This window comes from Columba livia, chromosome 8 (genome assembly GCF_036013475.1).
Source record: "Columba livia isolate bColLiv1 breed racing homer chromosome 8, bColLiv1.pat.W.v2, whole genome shotgun sequence".
Lineage (NCBI taxonomy): Eukaryota > Metazoa > Chordata > Aves > Columbiformes > Columbidae > Columba > Columba livia.
In genome coordinates, this window is record NC_088609.1 from 14772941 (window position 1) to 14792561 (window position 19621).

General features: G+C 41.4%; 2 protein-coding genes across 2 annotated transcripts; both read left to right on the plus strand.

The window, feature by feature from the left end:
• Positions 1–9490: 9490 nt before the first annotated feature.
• Positions 9491–11283, plus strand: MAGOH (mago homolog, exon junction complex subunit). Its single transcript, XM_065072162.1, has 5 exons — positions 9491–9641; positions 9769–9827; positions 9924–10034; positions 10329–10411; positions 11006–11283. The coding sequence occupies exons 1-5, from the start codon at positions 9554–9556 to the stop codon at positions 11103–11105; spliced, it is 441 nt and encodes a 146-aa protein (XP_064928234.1). The 5' UTR covers positions 9491–9553; the 3' UTR covers positions 11106–11283.
• A 930-nt stretch (positions 11284–12213) lies between these two features.
• On the plus strand, positions 12214–19403 carry CZIB (CXXC motif containing zinc binding protein). The gene is made up of 8 exons (XM_065072161.1): positions 12214–12480; positions 12560–12643; positions 13255–13311; positions 14007–14088; positions 14595–14626; positions 15064–15141; positions 18284–18349; positions 19159–19403. Exons 1-8 carry the CDS (start codon positions 12475–12477, stop codon positions 19234–19236), a joined length of 483 nt encoding a protein of 160 aa, XP_064928233.1. The 5' UTR covers positions 12214–12474; the 3' UTR covers positions 19237–19403.
• The last annotated feature ends 218 nt before the right edge of the window (positions 19404–19621 follow it).

Genomic DNA, 19621 nt, shown 5'->3' on the forward strand with positions numbered 1-19621 from the left:
GAGACAAATAATGTGGTTCACTCCTCTAAGGAAAGATATTAAAACGCATAGTGAACAAAACATAAAAAGAATCTTTGTGAATCTAAATGGCATATCAGGCTAGCATAGCCAAGACATTCAAGTTTCTATAACCCAAATAAAACAAAGATATAATCATATACAGGTACCTTTGATAAACTAGACTGCATGACAAAGTACCCAGTTGGACCTGGGTTGACTTGGCACATGTGAGGTTAGGAGAAAAAAAAGCAAGAAAAAAAAGAAAGAGAACTTCAGCCTCATCAGAAATAATGCAGTTTTAATGGACCATGGAATATCAGGTGCCCACTAAGAAGATGACCTTTTCTCCAGTACTGAAATAACACAGCCATAGAACACAAACAGTGAGAAACCAACTTCAACTTTACAAAATCAATTTATGTGAGAATAAAAGAACAGAAGACATGACCTTTTCTTTACTATTAAATAAACCTAACCCATTCTGCTGAAGTCTGGTTTTTGAACATAACTTATTGCCTGACCTTTCTTATTCCACTGCACGATGCAGTGATTGGGCATGCACTCAACCTCTTTTGTTCTTCCTAAATCAGAGTTTTGGGTGACCATGGAGGAGACTGTCCAACGTGCCCACCTTTCCTAACCTCAGCACAGGAGCTTCTGCAGGTAACATCTCCCTCAAAGCTGGTCATAGACTACACAGACTAGCAAGCCACAAAGGCTTGGATGTGACTGTCCATCCAACCCAGACCTTGCATCTCCTCAAGATCCTACAATGATCCTGAACAACAAAGATCATTAAAAGCGAGATATGTTTATGGGATATTATATCCATTATGTCAACACTGAGGTATTATACCCAATACTGATAGCAGTTTTTATACTGTTCTCCAAGAATCAGAAGCGCAAAATATATTTCCTGAAATTATCCTTTTCTGTGGTATTACCATAAGGCGAGGTCTCAATCATTTATTGAATTCTCTACACAATTATAGACAGCATGAAATCAAAATACGATATAAATTAACGGTAATTACATAATTAGTGTAAATATAGTCTAAAAATCATTTTACCTGTGATTTTTCTCTTGTGGGGGCAGTGCCCAAATAATGTTCACCAGATGGATGCTGCTGACTGGGATAACTGCAAAATAGGTTCATTCATTGAAAATAGAAATGTGTTATTATTTCAAATCCTTTTAATCCTGAGAGCCATCTGTGAGCAAGATATTTTATTTGAAGTAGAATAAAAACATATGCATATGCACTTGAGTATACGAAGTATATAAAAATATTTACATAAATTCATTAAGCTGCCATCCACCACTCTGTAAAACCGTTGTCAATAGGTACTGCTTATGCATCAGCCCCATGGTCTAACGGGATAGACTTAGAGTCACAGTAATCCTGACTGACTGTATATCAAGAATAATTTTCTGAGAGGGAATAAAATCAGTTTGTTATGAGATCTACACACAGAGAAATATCTCCTTCGGTTCTGGAAGGAGATTAGTTTATTACAGTCAGTCTTATCATTTTCATCTTGGTTTGGGTTTCCATCCTCCTATTTTCTTTTTTATCACTGAAAAATTGCCAGCGATGTGAAACAGAACCAAGCTCGTAAGGGCAGGAGAGCAGTTATGCACAACAGTAGACTCTTAGAAAATATGACCAAGAACTCTGTGAGATCAGGGAAACTGGACAGGAGAACAGCAGGACTGAGAACTATATCTCCTCTCTATAGAATAACAGTGCTCAAAACCCAGAATCTGAAATTATATGCCCACAAGAAGTAGAGAAGGTGGAGGGAATAAATACTGGTTTATTTACAGATGAAGGATAAAGAGCATTAGTGAGCAAAGATGCATAAGGGACCTATGACGCTGCTGATTCCAGGGCCCCCCTATCTATCGCTTCTAATAGCTATGAGAGCCCTGAACAAAAGTCACAGGGTACTGCGAAAGGGTGCATTTACTGATAAAGCAGTCTTCTTCTGGATAAAGAATGGTTGCCATGGCAACCCTGAATGAATTCAGCACATCACCTGCATATCAAGTCTATCTGCAAGGGCTGTCTTGAAAGTTGAGGGTTTGTCTGCATCTTGCTAGGGATCCCTGAAAATCATACAAAGGTTTAACAAATCAGGATTGCACAGGCAATGGATGGTACTTTTACATCCACCAGATCAAAGGCTGCCCGAAGGTACAATTAACTATGTGAAATGAAAGCAACATAATTTTTCCTGACATAAGTTTTCAAATGGCGGTAAAGAGTGGAAAATCTGATGCCTGCAGGGGACATGTAAGGCCTGGCAGTTTTCTGTGAGAAAACAGGACATGCCAGAGGTCTCTCTACCTTTTGCTAGTGAACCCTTATGTCTGTATCTCCTGTTCTACAAGACTAGTTTCCTTCTTTATAGAATAAGGGAAAAGCAAAGAACTAAATATCAGCATCAAAGATGTTGGAAGACCATGGGCTGTTTAGAGGAAATGGTAAGCATGAGGAAAAATGAAATGCAAAACCAATAAAAATGTATGCAGAAATTAAGGTTACAATGTTAGAAATAAATAAAATTCAATTCAGCTTCATGTCAAAGTGTACCAGAGAATATAAGGTCCACTCAGAGCAGCATAAGCATGTCTCTAAAGGTAAAATTAAAATGTTTCTGTCATATGTGCACTGCCCCAGCTCTCTCACTGCTGTAAAGTTTGTGACATTATGGTGTGTCAACAGGCTCTGTCAGGTGATCAAAACTTTTGGTAAACCACTACAAATCAAAGAAAAAAAAAAATAGCACAATGTTTATTGAAGACAAAGCAAGGCCACATGGAAGCAAGCAAAAGTTGCTTAGTAGCCCAGGTCTGAAGCATCATCTTGAGCAGCTCAACGCGACTACTATGCCCTTTCAAGTGACATGGACCAGAACCTGAACATTCCAAGCAAAGAGGTAAAATGTTCAACACTCCTTTGATTATTTCCACAGACATATAGCCCTTTTGTAGACATAACCCACCCCTATAGGAAGGTCATGGGGTAAAGGTTAAATAAATACCTTTGCTCCCTGTCACTTGGGGCACTTTCCAAGAGCCTGGGAGATTTGTTTAAACAAAATAAGCTTTCACATAAATACATTAATAGAATACAGCACTTGACTAATTTCTAAATGAAGAGCTTGAAACAGGCAGTGGCATAAGATACCTCTTTCTTACATAATACTAACATTTTGGGAAACTACTTGGAGGAGAGTTCACAAACACCAATTTCAGTCAAGTTGTGCCAGATTCTTTCTGCATCTCATAAGAAACCTGGCACTGGAGACACGCCTCTCCATGTCAGCCCTCATCAATATCTCTGCAAAACCTTGAAGTGAGAATTAACACACATCTATTTTTAAATAAGAGCAAATAATATTTTGTGTAAGTTGAAGCCACAGTTCTACCATGGAAAAACACCCAATTTAAATCAGTAATGTTTATTTTCTTGTTTGTGGAAATAAACTCTAATGAGGTGGATTCATCTGTACTGCACCCCTGTTACTCCTCAAGGCTAGCAGTTCTAATACATTGGACTTCCAGCATTGCCAAACCAAACAGATTAGAACCAAATAGATTTATATGGGGGCTGACTTTTCACATGAGAAAGTAAATTACATTATAAACTTGTATTTGCAACAAAAACAACCTAGAGAAAAGCAGAGAATCAAAAGCAATCAAAATCTCAAAAAGCTTCATTGGAATTCACAAACAGATTCACATGAAGGAGAGCTGATCTTTGTATGGGGACAGGGGGATGAGCAGGGCCACTGTGACAGTCCCTCCCAGCCCTGTTTTATATTAATTTCCATTAATTCTTCTCTTTTTCAGACATTCATTTACACATCTGAGTCTGTGCTAGGCTTAGGAGTTTTTTTCTTGTAATACAGATGTCAATACACCACATTTCTATTTACTTTGTCATCTTCGGCGAGTATTGTCTTGCAAGCAAGGATGTGCATTTGCAAAGAAAGTCTTTCAGTCGGTGGCTGGCAACAGTGGCACAGCACAGCACAGCGGGGTAAACCTCACCTCAGACAGCAGTAACGTCATTTTATGTGGCACCAAAACAGTACTGCTTACAGAGCTATCCTTTTAACCAAGTAGATAAAATTTATCCATATTGCAATGTAAAGATACAAAACGTGATGTCTTTTCTAAACAGCACATTAGCTTAGCATTGTAGAAACTCACAGTCAGTTTGTCTCCAGCAGCCACACCGGACTGCTGACTCAGCTCTATTTTGATACTAATTATCTTTCACACAATGCAGAGGCATAAAAATTAATATTCTTCAAAACTAGAATATAATACTCTTCACAGCAACTAAAGAAGTAACACAGATACAACAGGGATCTACATGCAAAGTCAAGATCCACACCACAGAGCACACTAAATGCTATCAAAAACATTTTAAAAAAATATGAATTTATTAACTTCCAAAGATGATATTGTCTTAAGTTAGTCAGTGAAAGTAGTTTCTTTGATAAGGGAATCAAGAAGAATTACAGAAAAAGCAACTGCATTAAATTCTGCAGTTTAGAACAGTTTCACAAGCTACAGATTCAAAAAATATCAGACTATGTGTCTTATTTGGAATTTGTGAAAAAAAAATCTGTCACCCAATTCTCCAAAGTGTTCAACATTTCTAGTGAAGAGAAAAAATAACAGAAATACAACTATTTCAATGGCATAAGCAGGTTTTTCAGAAAAATATCAATGACTCATATATCTTGCAACCTTAAAATGAAGTTAAATTAGGGATTCAAAGTAGGTTGATTTATTAGAGTTTTCTGCCAGACATGAGAAAATAAATAAATAAATAAATACTCAGAGCATGTTTACCTGATGTCTCCTGTTTCGCCAAGTCCCATAGATACCTGCTCCCCATACATCAGAAGTTAAAATCATGTGAATTTTGCTCTCCTTAACAAAACAACAAAACCCACCTTATAAACCAGTATCAGTAACAAGATTTGATATGCACATTGTTACATTACAGTCTTTCTATAATGCTAAAGCTGTGGATTTATACAGCTGTTTTCTTCAGAGACAGAACAATTACTGTTTGTACATGCTGTTAAGCAGAATGAAAAGCAGTACAATTCACACATTTCTGTCTTTCACAAACACAACCCTAAGCCAATGCATTCAAGCGTGGCATGCCTTTTGATTATAAATATGTCAAGATAACCCAAACACTACCCTGGTAGCAAAATGCTATCTATTGTAATGCCATCAGACATGACATCTATTTTAAGAAGACAAAAAGCTAATATACACACAGCAAAGAAAACATTTTAATCTCACCCACAATATGCACTCGTCATAAAATATGTTAATATTATTATACAGAACTCAAAGACAGTTGACACCTCCCAGATGAATTTAAATGCAAGTTGGTTCTTGGGATAACTCATATTCCAGTTTGCTCTTTCTTCCAACACAGTAATTTAAACAACAATGCATTAAGAACTGATATTCCTGAAAGGCTTATAAAACAATTTAGACAATTACAGTAGAGACATTCTCTCACAAAAAAACAAACAAACAAAAAACAAACAAAAACCCCACAGCCAGCCAAACAAAAATCCCTCTGAACCAGACAGTACTTAAGAGGAACATATAAAGTTTATACCTGGTATTATCTTTAGATTGGATAACCAAGTTCATCTAATAAGCAGGGTAATAGTTCTGCAAAAAATCCTTCAATCTAGTATAAATATGAATGTTACTTTCTTTAGGCTCATGTTTCAATTTATTTGCGCTACTTGGAAATGTTAAGAACGCAACTGGTTAGCTACTGCTGTATTAGTAGGACTCTCCTACAGACAGGCCAACTTTCAGATATTTTATACAATGGAAATTCATAAAGAATGCAGAATGCAACTGCGGATATTCAAGCCCTAAGATATTAAAAATAATGAATCCTTTTTCACATTTATATAGCTACTGCCAAGAGTTTGCCGAAACCCAGGAAACTATGGCCAAGAAGCCTGTGATTTTTAACTATAAAGAGCCCTTTGAGATTCCAAAAGAACACTCTTTTCTTGAATGAATACACTTTGGATACTTATCTATAGCCAGTTAAATTGTAAGAGGACTGCAGAAAAACTCAAAAACGTTACCAGAAAGGTGCTATAAGTGACAGAACGATAGACAGGTAGGTTTATGGTGATGGGAAAGATACGGAGACCTTTGATTCAACAGCCGAAGCGACTAAGCCCAGCAGGACAAGCACAACTTTGTCCTGGTCAGACACAACTCGCCCCAGAAAAACTTCCTCGTCAGATGCCCAGCTCTGGAACGGCTTCCTAGTGGGAGCTCCCATCTGTTTGCATCAGAGGGCTTTGCTGGCTGATACTCTGATAGCGTTAAAGAATTGAACTGTATTAAGTGATCAGTTTCACAACAATATGCCTATAAAATACAATACTATTTAAACAAAGATTCACACCGTACATGGAGTGGCAATGAAAGCGCTTCTTACTGGACAGATGAACGGCAATGAACTCCCTGTATGTGCTAGAAGTGGATAGACAGTAACAGAATAAGGCAATATAACCACACTAGATCGTTTTTACATGGAATAACTCAGGAAAAAATAAAGTAAAAAAAAGTCTTTGATCCTTACATGCTGTGAGAGACTATAACTCCAATTTACTTTTAACAGGAAAAAAGGACTCCCAACATTTCCTGCAAAAAAGGAGCTTCTGCACACACTTTTCTGCACACACATTAATATGCAGAACACAGTAATTACTAACCTTTTAAATTCACAGAAGTTGAGGTCTTTCTTACTGTAACTGCTTTAGTGGGAATATGGCACCCAAAGAGACTGGACATTAGGAAGCTGTAAACCAGAGGAGTCTATGAGGCTTATGGAAAGTCATTCAGTTGGATTAGTATAACATCAGTCTTTGTTAAACAGGAGAGAGTGTAGTACATATAGTGCACATGTGCCAGTCACTTAACTATGAGAAGGAAACTAGATGTAAATCCAGGCAAAGTACATACACGAACTGCCTTGTGCGGGTCAGCTTTTCATTAAAGTTCTGCTTTTGCCTCCAAGCATCTCAACTGTGAACAAAAAAGACTCATATATGTTCTGAAGCCAAATACATTTTCCAGTGAAACCTGGTCAGATTTAATATCCCCAGTATTCCTAACCATAATGTAAATGCAAGAAGAAAAGTGATTTAACATTTATATTAAAATTTACACTCTTAAACTCCAAAACTTATAGAAAAACCCTTTAGTTTCTTTAGTGAACATCTTTAACCAAATGTCATTTCAGTTCACGAAACTTCTGTCTTGTTTCATTGACACCTCTGAGGTGCTTCTGTGGAGTCTGCTTCAAAATGAATCACAATTCTGATTTTCTATAGAAAAAACTCTAACTTCTAAAGATGTCTTTACTTTTGTAATGACATCTGGCAGAACTCTGAAGATGTTGTTCCATTAACTACAGGTAAGGATTACATTTACTCCCAACAGACACAGGACATCACAGCATGTCACAAGCCACATCACACTGAACAATCAAACTCCAATACAAATGCAATGTGTACTGCCATATCAGACTGAAGAGTGTTGTGCTTCATAATTTAGCTGAGTTGTATGTATTTTGTTTTAAATCTTTATTCATAAACAGATTCTCCAGACTACTGATCATTGTCCCTCAATATCCTTCAAATTCCTTGGGAAAAGCACGACTAACTTAGGCAGAGGAGAAGGAGCTTGACCTATTACCACACAGTGAATGAGTTCATTAGCTGTTCAAGAGTGAGCCTTCAATATTTCACCTTTGCTCCACTATTTTAATCCAATGAAGTCCTAACATATGTCCAAAGTAGCTACTTAACCCTGATTTATGAGTGCCTAGATTTAAACATTCCTGTTTTTCCAGAAAAATACTGTATTGCCTGCCATTGTAACAGTTCATGTTAAATCAACTACCAATCCAAACATTTTTTGGTTTTGACTATACTAGTGAAAACTTAGAGCTCCTACACAGTCAGAAGAGAAAGCTAGATCACAAAACACACAGGGCTCCTGAAAAACAAACTACAGCCAAATATGGCCTATCAATGGGGGGTTTAGTCAGTTTACATACAAATGTTGTCCAGATGTGGACACCTAGGGCTTTCCTCCATGCAGAATTAACTGCGATCAAAAGGTCTATTTGATTATTTATACAATACCATTCCAAAGACTATGTTATTTTAATGGACAGATTAGATCTGGAAGCAGTTCAGTAATTTCCACTCAGTTTGTAACAGTAAATACTGCCAGACTTAACCCTGCCATAATTCTATGCAAGCAGTGAGCTTTGGTAGCCCTGTAATTACTGCCTACACCTGGGACGTGATGCAGCACCACCTGAATGAAATTAACTTCATCAGTGTAAAATCCATTTTCAGTGCTACCACAGCACAAAATGTCCTCCCCCATTCAGTGCCCTCAATAAAAAGTGTCCCTTCTAGTGATGAGCGTGAGACACCCCCTTTCTAAATATTTTCTTTCAGAAGGGAATATTTTACAAAAGGGCAAGTCTCCAGCTATTTCTCTTAACAGTTCCCCAAGGAGCAAGGAGGTCGATAGTGCCACGGGTGACGAGGCTTGGTCACCAAAGTGGCACCAGTGAGGAGGCACAGGGTGTGCTGGGGCAAACCCAGCCCAGGGAGGAGCTCAGCGAGGTTACAGCCATCATGCCAGGGAGGCACAAAGAGCCCCAAATTCTAGCACTGTGACACTAAACATTGATGTCTGGGCTCATAACAAAAGGCTAACTAGACCTCATCTTTCTTTTATTACTGTTACATCTAAGTATTACAAGAAAGCCTTTATTAGGAGCAAGTGGGTGGGTTAGACTGGGTGATCTCCAGAGGTCCTTTCCAACCCCAACCATCCTGTGATTCTGTGATTTAAGTACGAAATTTTCATTTTCCACCCAGGAAAAAAAATAAAATTAAAAAAAACCCCAAGTTTCAGGACCAAGCATGCAACGTGTCCTTCACCCACTGACAGACCAACACTTCGATGGGGCTTTCGCCCGTTCCGTGTTTCAGCAGCGGCACCTGAGCCATCACCGCCACAGCAGTGGTGCAGGGACAGTGGATGCGATCATCAAGCAATGGGATAACTTTTTTCTGTCAGACATGGCAAATTTAACTACGAGAGCACAGCCTGGTCTCAGCCGCCCGGGGTCCGGGCACCCCCGTGCCGCAGGCGCGAGCCTTTGTTCTGGGGAAGGTGGGCAGCCCGTGAGGGCTCACCTGTACCTCACCTGTACCGCTTCGTGCCCCCGCTGACTCAGCGCGTCCCGGCCGGGTCGGGTCGGGTCGGGTCGGGTCGGGCCTGAGGCGCTACCCTTCCCCCGCCCGCACCGGTGCCGCTTCAGCCACCGGCGCCCGCCAGGGGGCGGCCGCACCCGCCGCGGCGGTGGGGAGCACGCCCCGCCCCGCCTGCCGTGACGCGCTTGGCCCGCGCCGCCGCGGTGCATGCCGGGGCGGTGGCGGGACCATGGCGAGCGACTTCTACCTCCGCTACTACGTGGGACACAAGGGCAAGTTCGGCCACGAGTTCCTCGAGTTCGAGTTCCGGCCCGACGGTGAGAGGCGGGCGGGACCGGCGGGTGGGGCCGGGGGGACCCGCGCGCTGCGCTGCCGGGAGGACGCGGGGCTGGGCCTGGCGGGGCTGGGCCTGGCGGGGCTCTAACCTCGGTCTGTGTCGGGCAGGGAAGCTGCGCTACGCCAACAACAGCAACTACAAGAACGACGTGATGATCCGCAAGGAGGTGAGGGAGCGGTCCGGGCGCTCGGGCCGGGCTGTGCCCGCAGCCCGCCGGGCAGCGCGGCCCGGGCTGGGCGGTCATGCCGGGTGTCGTTTGTAGGCCTATGTGCACAAGAGCGTGATGGAGGAGCTGAAGAGAATAATCGACGACAGCGAGATCACCAAAGAGGATGATGCTTTGTGGCCTCCACCAGACAGAGTTGGCCGGCAGGTTGGTGAACAGGGCCTTTTCTAATTGCTGCTTTAATTTTTCTGTATTAGCTTGTTAGAAGCATCACTGAACCTTTTCTTCATGTCACTATTATTGCTAGCCAAGAGGGAAACAAATGCTATTGTAAAACCTGTGCAATGCCTAAAGACAACTTAGTTGTGAGAGTTAAAATGATTCACAGATTAACTGCATTTAAAACCTTTGTAATAAAACTGGAATAACCATCCTTTCGGTACTTAATTATTTCTTACCACAAAGTGGTAATATGACTTCCTATAATATTTTACTTTTTAGGAGCTTGAAATAGTAATCGGCGATGAGCACATCTCCTTCACCACGTCAAAAATCGGTTCACTCATTGATGTAAATCAGTCAAAGTACGTACTCTGCTTTTTTATGTTGCTGTTCGTTTTAGGTAAAGGTCTATGTTAGAAGTTGCTGGTTACGAGGTACTTGTATTTTATATTGTTTCAAAGTACACATCAGTTCCTGAGGGCACGAGTGCTCTGTGTTCCCACCTAATGAACCAAATGCCTTGAGACTGTGTCACTACACGCTGTATTTTCACACTCTCCAGGGGGTAACCTGCCTGCGGGAACCAGTCAGGCGCCGTCAGTCTGAACTGAACCCACACTGGCCCCTCCACACCAGTGTCCCTGGGGGAACCAAGACTTCTGTCGTTCACCTCAGCTGAAAATACTGGATATTGTATTTTGTAAACCCAAAGTGATGTTTCTACTTGTTTTCATGATAAAAACGCACATTTTGTCAAGACTTACAACTTGCAAACTTGAACTGTAGAATGTTTTTATCAGTCCATGCAGGATGAAACAAATCTGTTAATGTCTAAGATGACTTCTGAAAAGTCTCCCTATAGGCTTTGTTGCTTTTTAATAGGTTAGTTTTACAAACTGCTCTCTTAGAACATCCATCTAACTTTTTTTTTTCCTTCCTTCTGTTGTGCACTGCAGGGATCCAGAAGGCTTGAGAGTGTTCTACTACCTGGTCCAGGACCTTAAGTGTCTAGTCTTCAGTCTTATTGGACTACATTTCAAGATTAAGCCAATTTAAATTAAACAAACTGAAGTTTGTATTGCAGTACAGGGGGGAGGGGGGTAGGCTGAATTCCATGGCTGTTTCTGGCCTTGAAGTTTTTATGTATGTTAGAATGTTTGTTTTGTTTTGTTTTTTTACAAACTGTCAGTGACTGTCTTAATAAAATGGTGACATCTGTATTGTTTATTTGTAAGTTCTGGTGAGAAACTGACTTCCTAACACTTCTTTTGTCACGGTATGTTCAGAGTATGTGTATCACACAAAGCGGTATTTCACTTATCTAGGCAGCAGTAGAAAATGGGATTAAGTCTGGCTCTGTGATATGGAACTTTTACCAGCTGTCAAGATAAACTTCTGTTGCTGCCCTGAGTTGGATATTCTGTTAGCCAGCTCAAATACGCAAAACAACTGAAGCCCAACTCTGAACACGACAACTGGTTATAGCAAAGACGTGTCAGCTTCCCCAGCAGTGGTGCTGTGTGTGTTACCTGTTCGCCTTCAGAGCAGGAGACCACAGGCTGCCTGGGAGCCATCCCGGACCTCCACTGCCACTCTCATCCAGCCTTATAACTGAAATTAAAAGTAATAGAGGATGTATTTAGTTAAGTTCTAGACTAGCTCATCATCTGTTGTGCAGGATTTATTAAGACACTTAAAGAACCAGACGTATCTTAACTTCAAGGTGGTAATTTCTGTGATGTGCTGTGTGAGACCCCCACGCTGGTCACGGGCTCTGAGGGGGTTCCCTATGGAAGCTCTGTCCAACTCCACCCTTGCTTTCTCTAGCACCTCTGTTTTTCCTAAACCAATAACCGCTGTGACTAAAAACAGATTGTGATTAATTGACCTTTTAAAAGGTGGAAACATCCAACCCGTATTACCTGTGCCAGCACCTCTTGCTTTCCCTCATCACAAGCACGGTCAGTCCTTTCCACCAGCACCTGCCTCTAGCGCCCTCCACACGCGGCTGCCCCGCTTCCCCGCCACCCTTCCCGTTCCGCCTTCACCCCCGCACCGGCCGCCCCGCTCCCCGGGGCCCAGCCCGCCGCTTCTCCCGCCCGGGGGCGCTGACGGGCGGGGCGCTGACGGGCCGCGCCAGTGACGGGCCGCGCCGGCGGGCGCCATCTTGGTCGAGGGCAGCTTCGGCTTCCGTGTCGGCTTCAGCGCGGCTGAGAGCACCGGGCGGCGGCCGCCAGCTTGGCTGAGGGCACAGCGCACCGCCGTGGAGGTGGAAAAAAAAACAACGAACAAAGCCAAAACCAACACAACAACCCACCACTAAAAACACGCAGGAGGGGCTTGAAACCCGCTGCTGCTCGCTCGAGGGGCGGGACGGGGTGGAGTGGCCCCGGCAGCGCGGCGGCCGCGGGCAGGCTGTGCGGCCATGGGGGTAGGTTGGAGCCGCGGCCGGGCCGGGGCGCGCCGAGCCGAGCTCTGGATGGCCTCTCTCACTGCCTCTTGCCTTGCAGAGGATCGGGCTGCAGCTGCGCGCCACGCTGGAGAACATCACCCGGCTGCGGGCCGAGGGGGAGGATTTCCGCTGGTACCTCAAGGTGCGGGGCCGCGGGGAGCCGGGAACCGCGGCCGGTGTGCGAGCAGCCCGCGGGGGGGGCCGGGGGCAGCCGGCGGGGAGGCCTGTGCTGGTGCGGATATCACATCGCTCCGCTTAAAAAACGATGAGTTTCCTTCCACCCAGTGCAAGCAGGCTGCTACAGGAGCAACGGACGTGGGGCTATAAGCATATAAACACATATATGTTAGTACGTGTATGACGTTATACATTGGTTCGCAATAATGAAAAGACTTAAGTTCAGGTGTTGGTCAGTGCCCCTGCTAGCGAGGTGGTTGCTAATCCAATATCCAAGTAAAGCAGGTAAATGTTGAGATGCGCTGTTCCCATCTTATATTTGGTGACCGCACTATGGAACATGTTTTCCACCCAAGGTGACGGAGGGCAGACAGACCCTCAGGGCTGTTGGGATGGACGGCAGCTGGTACCTTCGCAGCTGGGGTGCGCAGCGGTGGGGACTGTGCATCTGGAGGGTTCACATCAGCTCCCTGGATCTCACAGGGCTACGCAGAGAGCTCTCACAGAGCTAGGCTTAATTCCAGTTTTTAATCGCTAATTATTGACAGCTTTAAATTCTCTATGTTTATTTTTCAGCTGAAATGTGGGAACTGTGGTGAAGTTTCTGAAAAATGGCAGTATCTGCGATTGATGGTACGTTTCCCTGTTGTAACTTGCAGCAGAACAAAAGGGAGAAAATAAACCTGCCTCTTACATTTTAGCATCAGGGATGTGAATACTTGCACTTTTGATGAGATAGTATTCTAATAGCCATATGTATTCAGAAAATGCTGTCATATTCCATATTAAAAATAATAGAGACTGTTAATTGAAATATGCCATTGGAATGGTGACTGTTGGTGACAAAGTGTTTACGTCGGCTTTCAAATGCTGCCTTTCTGTAAAAATGTCATTTGAAAGCTAATTCTGAAGTGGTATTAGAATAAGGTTGTGCCTGTAGCATATTCCTCTGATGCGGATGGAGCTTTTTGGAGGCGTTTAGGTAACTCAAGATGAGTTACTCATGTTAAATTAGCATTTGGAAACTGAAAAAGCAGGATAATATTTGTGAGGGATGAAAGAAGGTTCTGTCACACCTATATGAACAAGACATAACTATTATTCACTATTTTAAGTGTAGAACAGGATTATTCTTTGATAATCACAGATTTCTGAACTATAGATACCTCTAGTGGTGTTTGTTGTTGTTGTTTTTTAAAAAAGCCTTCTTGTTGCAACATTTTTAAAAGTTAAAGACCATTGTAAAAATTACCTTACCTTTGCAGAGGTTTCCAGTGGCTCAGCCAGACTGCTGTTACAAACTGTGTCACTGTTGTCATGGTTTTTAGGACAGTGCTCCCCTGAAAGGAGGCAGAGGGAGTGCCACCATGGTGCAGAAGTGCAAGTTGTGCTCCAGGGAGAGCTCCATTGGTATGTGCTTTGCAATTTAAGAAGTGTCATCCGTTTTACACTTTTTCTCCTAAGTTTATTTTTTAGTCCCCATTTTTGCTCGACACTGTTTGGAAAGAGCATTCACTAGGGATTTTTCCTCCTTGTACACTGGTGCCTGAGTTCACAACAGGTGAACTTGAGTTCACAACTTGCCATCATGCTCATGAAGGAGACAGCAACACCTCCTGCTGAGTCCAGGTTTCTGCATGAACAAAGCTCATATCCACAATGTCATTTTACAAAAGTGTGCTATTTTTTTGCATTGGTAGGATAACAAAATGGTGTCGTATAGATTTCTCAGTAGAAGTGAGAAAAATTCAGTTCTACCTGTTGAGGGCCAACTGCAGGAACTGCTTGGTTACTTTGTTTCTTTTACTTTGTATAAGGAAATTTCTTCCAAAGAAGCAGCTGGTGATTGGTTTGTGCTGAATAAAACTGAAGACGTGATGCCACTCACTTTCGCACTTCTGATTTTTCTTTTTTAGATATTTTAAGTCAGACAATCAAGCCTTACAATGTAAGTTGGTTTTCTTTTTATATAACTGGTGAAAGATAAATAAGCAATAATAATATTTTGAGGTTTTACTTTATCATCACATTCCTCTTTCGAGAGCACAAAAAGCTGGTGTTCCCCCCGACCGAAAACTGGTAGATTCCTGCACACAGTCTGAAGTGTAGAATAATCTGATACATTTCATAAGCAAAACACAAAACTGTATCTCTCAAATTAGACGTGATTATATAGTGCCTTTAATAGTTTCCTTTTGAAGGCTTCCTTGTGGCAGATTAAGAAATTCTAGATAATTGCTACCCATTAAATGAGTCCCAGGATTTTGTTGTCACTTGGGACGAGAGTTGATAGTACTGTCTTTAAAGCAATTAATTCCTAGACAAATGCTTGTCACTGTCTTTCCCTATTAGATGAAAACTAAGGGTATTCTGACTCAATTATAGGCCGAAGACAGCGAGAAATTCAAAACAATAGTGGAGTTTGAATGCCGAGGTCTGGAACCAGTCGACTTTCAACCACAGGTGAGCTCTTATTTGTGATTTGTTTCCCAGTTTTAAAGAGCACTTCTTAGAGACCTTAAAGTGAAAATACAGACTATTTTAAATGGTCCTGCTCTTACTGGAACATCCTACCTCCCCAGTTTTCCATCCTTTCCACAGTTCTTTTACTTCATTTGACTCCAAAAAAAAGCCCCACAAGCAGCTAACACTAACAACTCCAGTATTCTTTGTGCCAGTCAAATCTAAAACTAAACTTGCCTCAGAGTCTTGTTGAAGTTGCCTTTCAGATGACTCAGCACTGCTCATTCAATTAATCTGAAGGGTCTTCATTGCTTGGGTTATTGCAGAAGCGTCTTTCCCAAAGGGGAATTTTGAGAGTGCGTAAGTAGAGACCCTCACTCAGGAGAGCACCACTTTGCTTGTTGGCACATTACAGAGAGTAAATGAAGTTTAACAGTCTTCAGTATACAGCCTCTAAAAAGCTAAATTTTCTTTGAAACGTGACATCACTAAAGCCACAGGAAATGAATATTGGCATTTTTCCGTTTTAAAATTGATCAGACACAGACTGAACATAGTCAGCAGTTAAAGACTGTTGAAAAGCACACCTCAAGGTCTAGAGTTAAAGGATTTCTTCAGGACCAAGCCAGTCTTCAGTGATTCATTTGCGTGTGAATGGTCATGTTGTATGCAAGTTAAGTCCCTACTATATTTAACCTATTATTCCAGTCGGATTAGGTGTAAATAGAATGACAAATATAAACTTGTCTTATCCTTCCCTCAGACTGTGACACCCCACAATAAATTTGGTATACATAAAATCACCACTGCAGTGTGCTCTAGGAACAACTCTTTTAGTTATTTAATTAAGTGAAGCCCTTCTTTTTGAGGAACAGAATGGTTATTAGTTTATTCATGTTTGAAGGCTTTGCAGCCAGACCTACAAACTTGCACTTCAAGAAAAAAATCTATGAGGAGGCTACAAAATGTAGATGTTTATAGCTCTGTATCCTATCTGTCAGTTTTATTTTTAGCTGCAAAGACTTTTACAGCTGTAATAAAGCTTTTAATTGAATATTCTCAAAGTTTTGTCACTGCACTCTATTAGAGAGTACATTTGAATCCCTGAGCAGATGCTTCAGTGACTTTTCTGATGCCTAAATGAGTAAATATACAGAATTTTGCAGTTCCAAACGGTTCTATGAACTGCTATGTATTTGACATGATCCAAGCCAGCCTGTCTTCTCCACAACTTTTAATCTGGCTTTTGATTAGCACCAAACATAGCATATGGCCATAGTATTACTGTTCTTTTCTTTGTAGTTTTTGATAGCCGTAATACAGCCATGCCTGAAGTCAATTTAGAGTGGCTTAATGCTTGCACATCTTATTTAAATTATAGTCATTTTCTAAAAGAAAAAAGTCGGAAAGAGGAGAAAGTATTCTTTGACGCTCTGATATAAATCCTCTTTTCCTACCTAGCAGCAGCAATAAATTCAAACTAGGTACTCGTGTGTTCTAATAATGGGTAAGGTCAAACTTTTCCACCCAAGTACTTCCCTTTTTGTTTAGTGTGCTTGATACATCTGCTGCAAATCTGATATATAATTTTTGGTGTTACTTGAGGATAGTTCAGCTCCTTTTCTGTCCTTGTCTCTCAAGTAAAAAACTGGGGTTTCTTTATAGAATTTCTCTTAAACCTTCTTTAGCTGTTGGTCCCTGGCCAGTCAGCAGAGGGCAGAGAAGTCACAGCATGTCCCAGCTCCCTGCTGCAGAGCTTAAACAGGTCTCTGACGCCAAAGCCGTAAGAATGCAAGTCCTGCAGAGTGTCTGGTACAGAAGCTTGTAATTCCAGTCATATGGCTTCTTGTTCCTTGGAGGGCTGGTGAATATCTCCAGGTGGCAAAAGCAGAGTCTGCTTTTATTTTTCTAGTGTTTGTTCTATACTGCAGCTCTGCTCTTTTGTCCCATGATGCTGATCTTCCTCTCCACCCTGAGCAGTTCCCTTGAGACGGGCTTCTGACAGTTATATAAAGGCCATATTCACATTGTGCCTTGCAGATAGCTCTCCTGTTGTTACATCTGCCACGCTCTGTGGTTTATTTAACTCCCAAGTGCTTAACCTTCCATTCATATCCTAAAATATTTTTAAATCATGTGGCTTACTTCACGCATTCTTACACAGTTAAATGTCTGACCAGCACTAGTGGGGATTTCTTTATCAAAATGCAAATGTAGACCACTTGCAGAGAACCTGGTAGCAGCTACCTCTGCTCTTTAGCTACTTCTTAATACAATTCTGTAGTTAGCAATGGCAACGTAAGAAACCTTCCTGGGTGCTACAGAGGTGGCTGGGATCTGTAAATTTGCTTTTAAAACTAATACAACTTAATTTACAGCTTGATAACTGTGAACCCTAAAATGAGAGAGCTATTCCTACAGAAGATAAAACAGAACACCTTACTCTTGTGCTGTATGCCGTACCCAATTCACTGTTTCATTCCTAGTGCTGTCCTTTCCTTCAGCTCTTTAGAAACAGCAACAGTAACAGCAGTGAAGAACACTCCCCTTTCAAATGACTGTTTTGGTGCACTCATCTGTTCGTTCCACCAGCTGAGCCTCCTTTCACGCAAGGCTCACTGGTCACTTCTGTACCTAAATCCAACACAGGCTGCGCCTCTTCTAGAGTGTCTTGCATTCTGACAATATTTAAGCCAAAACTATTAACTCTCTTCCACATTTTCCTTTTATTGTTTTCTTGCAGTGTAAGTATACTATGAAGCTATTTTATACATAATGCCTGTATGGATTCTGAACACAAAGCTATTAGTAGTTGGATGCTGCTACATAAACTTAAAAATGGAGGTTTAACATTATCTAGAACACTTGAAAATTCCTCTATCGCAAGAAAAATAGAGGAGCAGTGTTCCCTCATTGTACTCTGTGGTTGCTTAGATTGAATTTTCCCAATTCACAAACAGGGTCACAACCTCATACTGACTCTTAACCAGGAAAGAGCTTGACCATTCTTTCTACTTAATTTTAAAAGAAATACAATAAAAGTTTGTGCTGAGTTTCTTTCTCTCAAACATGTTTCAATTATTGTATTTATTATTTTCTTGGTACAATTTATTCTAAAAACTTACTGCCAATATGTTTGCAGGCAGGCTTTGCTGCTGAAGGTGCAGAATCTGGCACACCTTTCAATGACATAAACTTGTTAGAAAAGGTATGTTGTCTCAGTTTCATTAGTCAATCTAATTATCTAGCTTTCGTCTAAAGTACACACCCTGCACATGCAAGAGACTGTTATGCTCTTTCATGTAGGCACTGGAAGGTCATAGATGGAGAGAAAAACTAGATCAACTATGAACAACCAGCATGACTAACAGAGTCATTTTACAAGTACGCATTTGGTAGCTTAGCAGCTGGCAAAGGCAGAAATGCAACTTTTAAGTCGCTCAGGAGTTCCAGAGAGTAAACACTTGGAATATTAAATGGCTGGGGTTATTCAGAGTGGTGAACTGATTCTTCTAGGAAGATGCCTTGTCTCTTTCCTGTGCAGACATATTAAAAAAGAATATACAGACTCTGTCCTTCAGAGCTCAGGATAATGACTCCAGGACTGCAAATCTTCCTTGGCTGTGAGCAAGAGTCTCAAGGTCAAATCTGTTGCCTGGTATCCTACTTGGCAGAGATCTGCTTGTCTGCTTACCCACCTGACCAGGGTATTGTAAATGATAGATAATCCTTTCATCTGCTGTGGTTCCCATCTTGTCCACTACAGGCTGTGAACTACATATGAAAAAAAAAATCATTTTTCGAACACTGAGACTGAGGCACATTTAGTTTCAAGTCAGTGTTCTTGTTTCTGTCAGATATCAGAATTTAGTTTAGTCACTGCACAGTTCTTTCTGCAGAAATCTAAACCACAAACTTTAAGTAAGGCTTAGTTTCAGCTTGAATTCCAGTCTGTGTTTTAGACATGATTGCATTCTATCCTCTGTGACTAATACTGTGAAATCTTATTTCCTATAGGATTGGAATGACTATGATGAAAAAACAAAGGAATCTGTTGGAATCTATGAAGTTACCCATAAATTTGTAAAATGCTAAGTTCATACCCCTAATAAATCTTTACATGCTTATTGACGGAGGAGCTGTAACCATCAGAGATGCAGTTTCGTCTGAGTTACTTTTCACATGGCTGTACTTCAGAAATGGAAACCTAAGTTGTACTTACTGTCCCCAAGAAGTCCTAATAAAATATTTCCCACAGAGCACTTTTGAGATGGCCTCAGTACAAACTGAAGTAGCACATACACCTGACTGAACTGTGCCATTTTCTTAATGTTGTCTTTTTTGGGAATATATATGGTTGTGATGGACTGTAGCTTAACCACTCTATCAACAACAAGTACTTAAAAGACTTACTGCCTTTAAGTTTTTAATAGCCTGTCACCAAGAATTACCCACATTTGATTTTCTAACATAAGCAAAT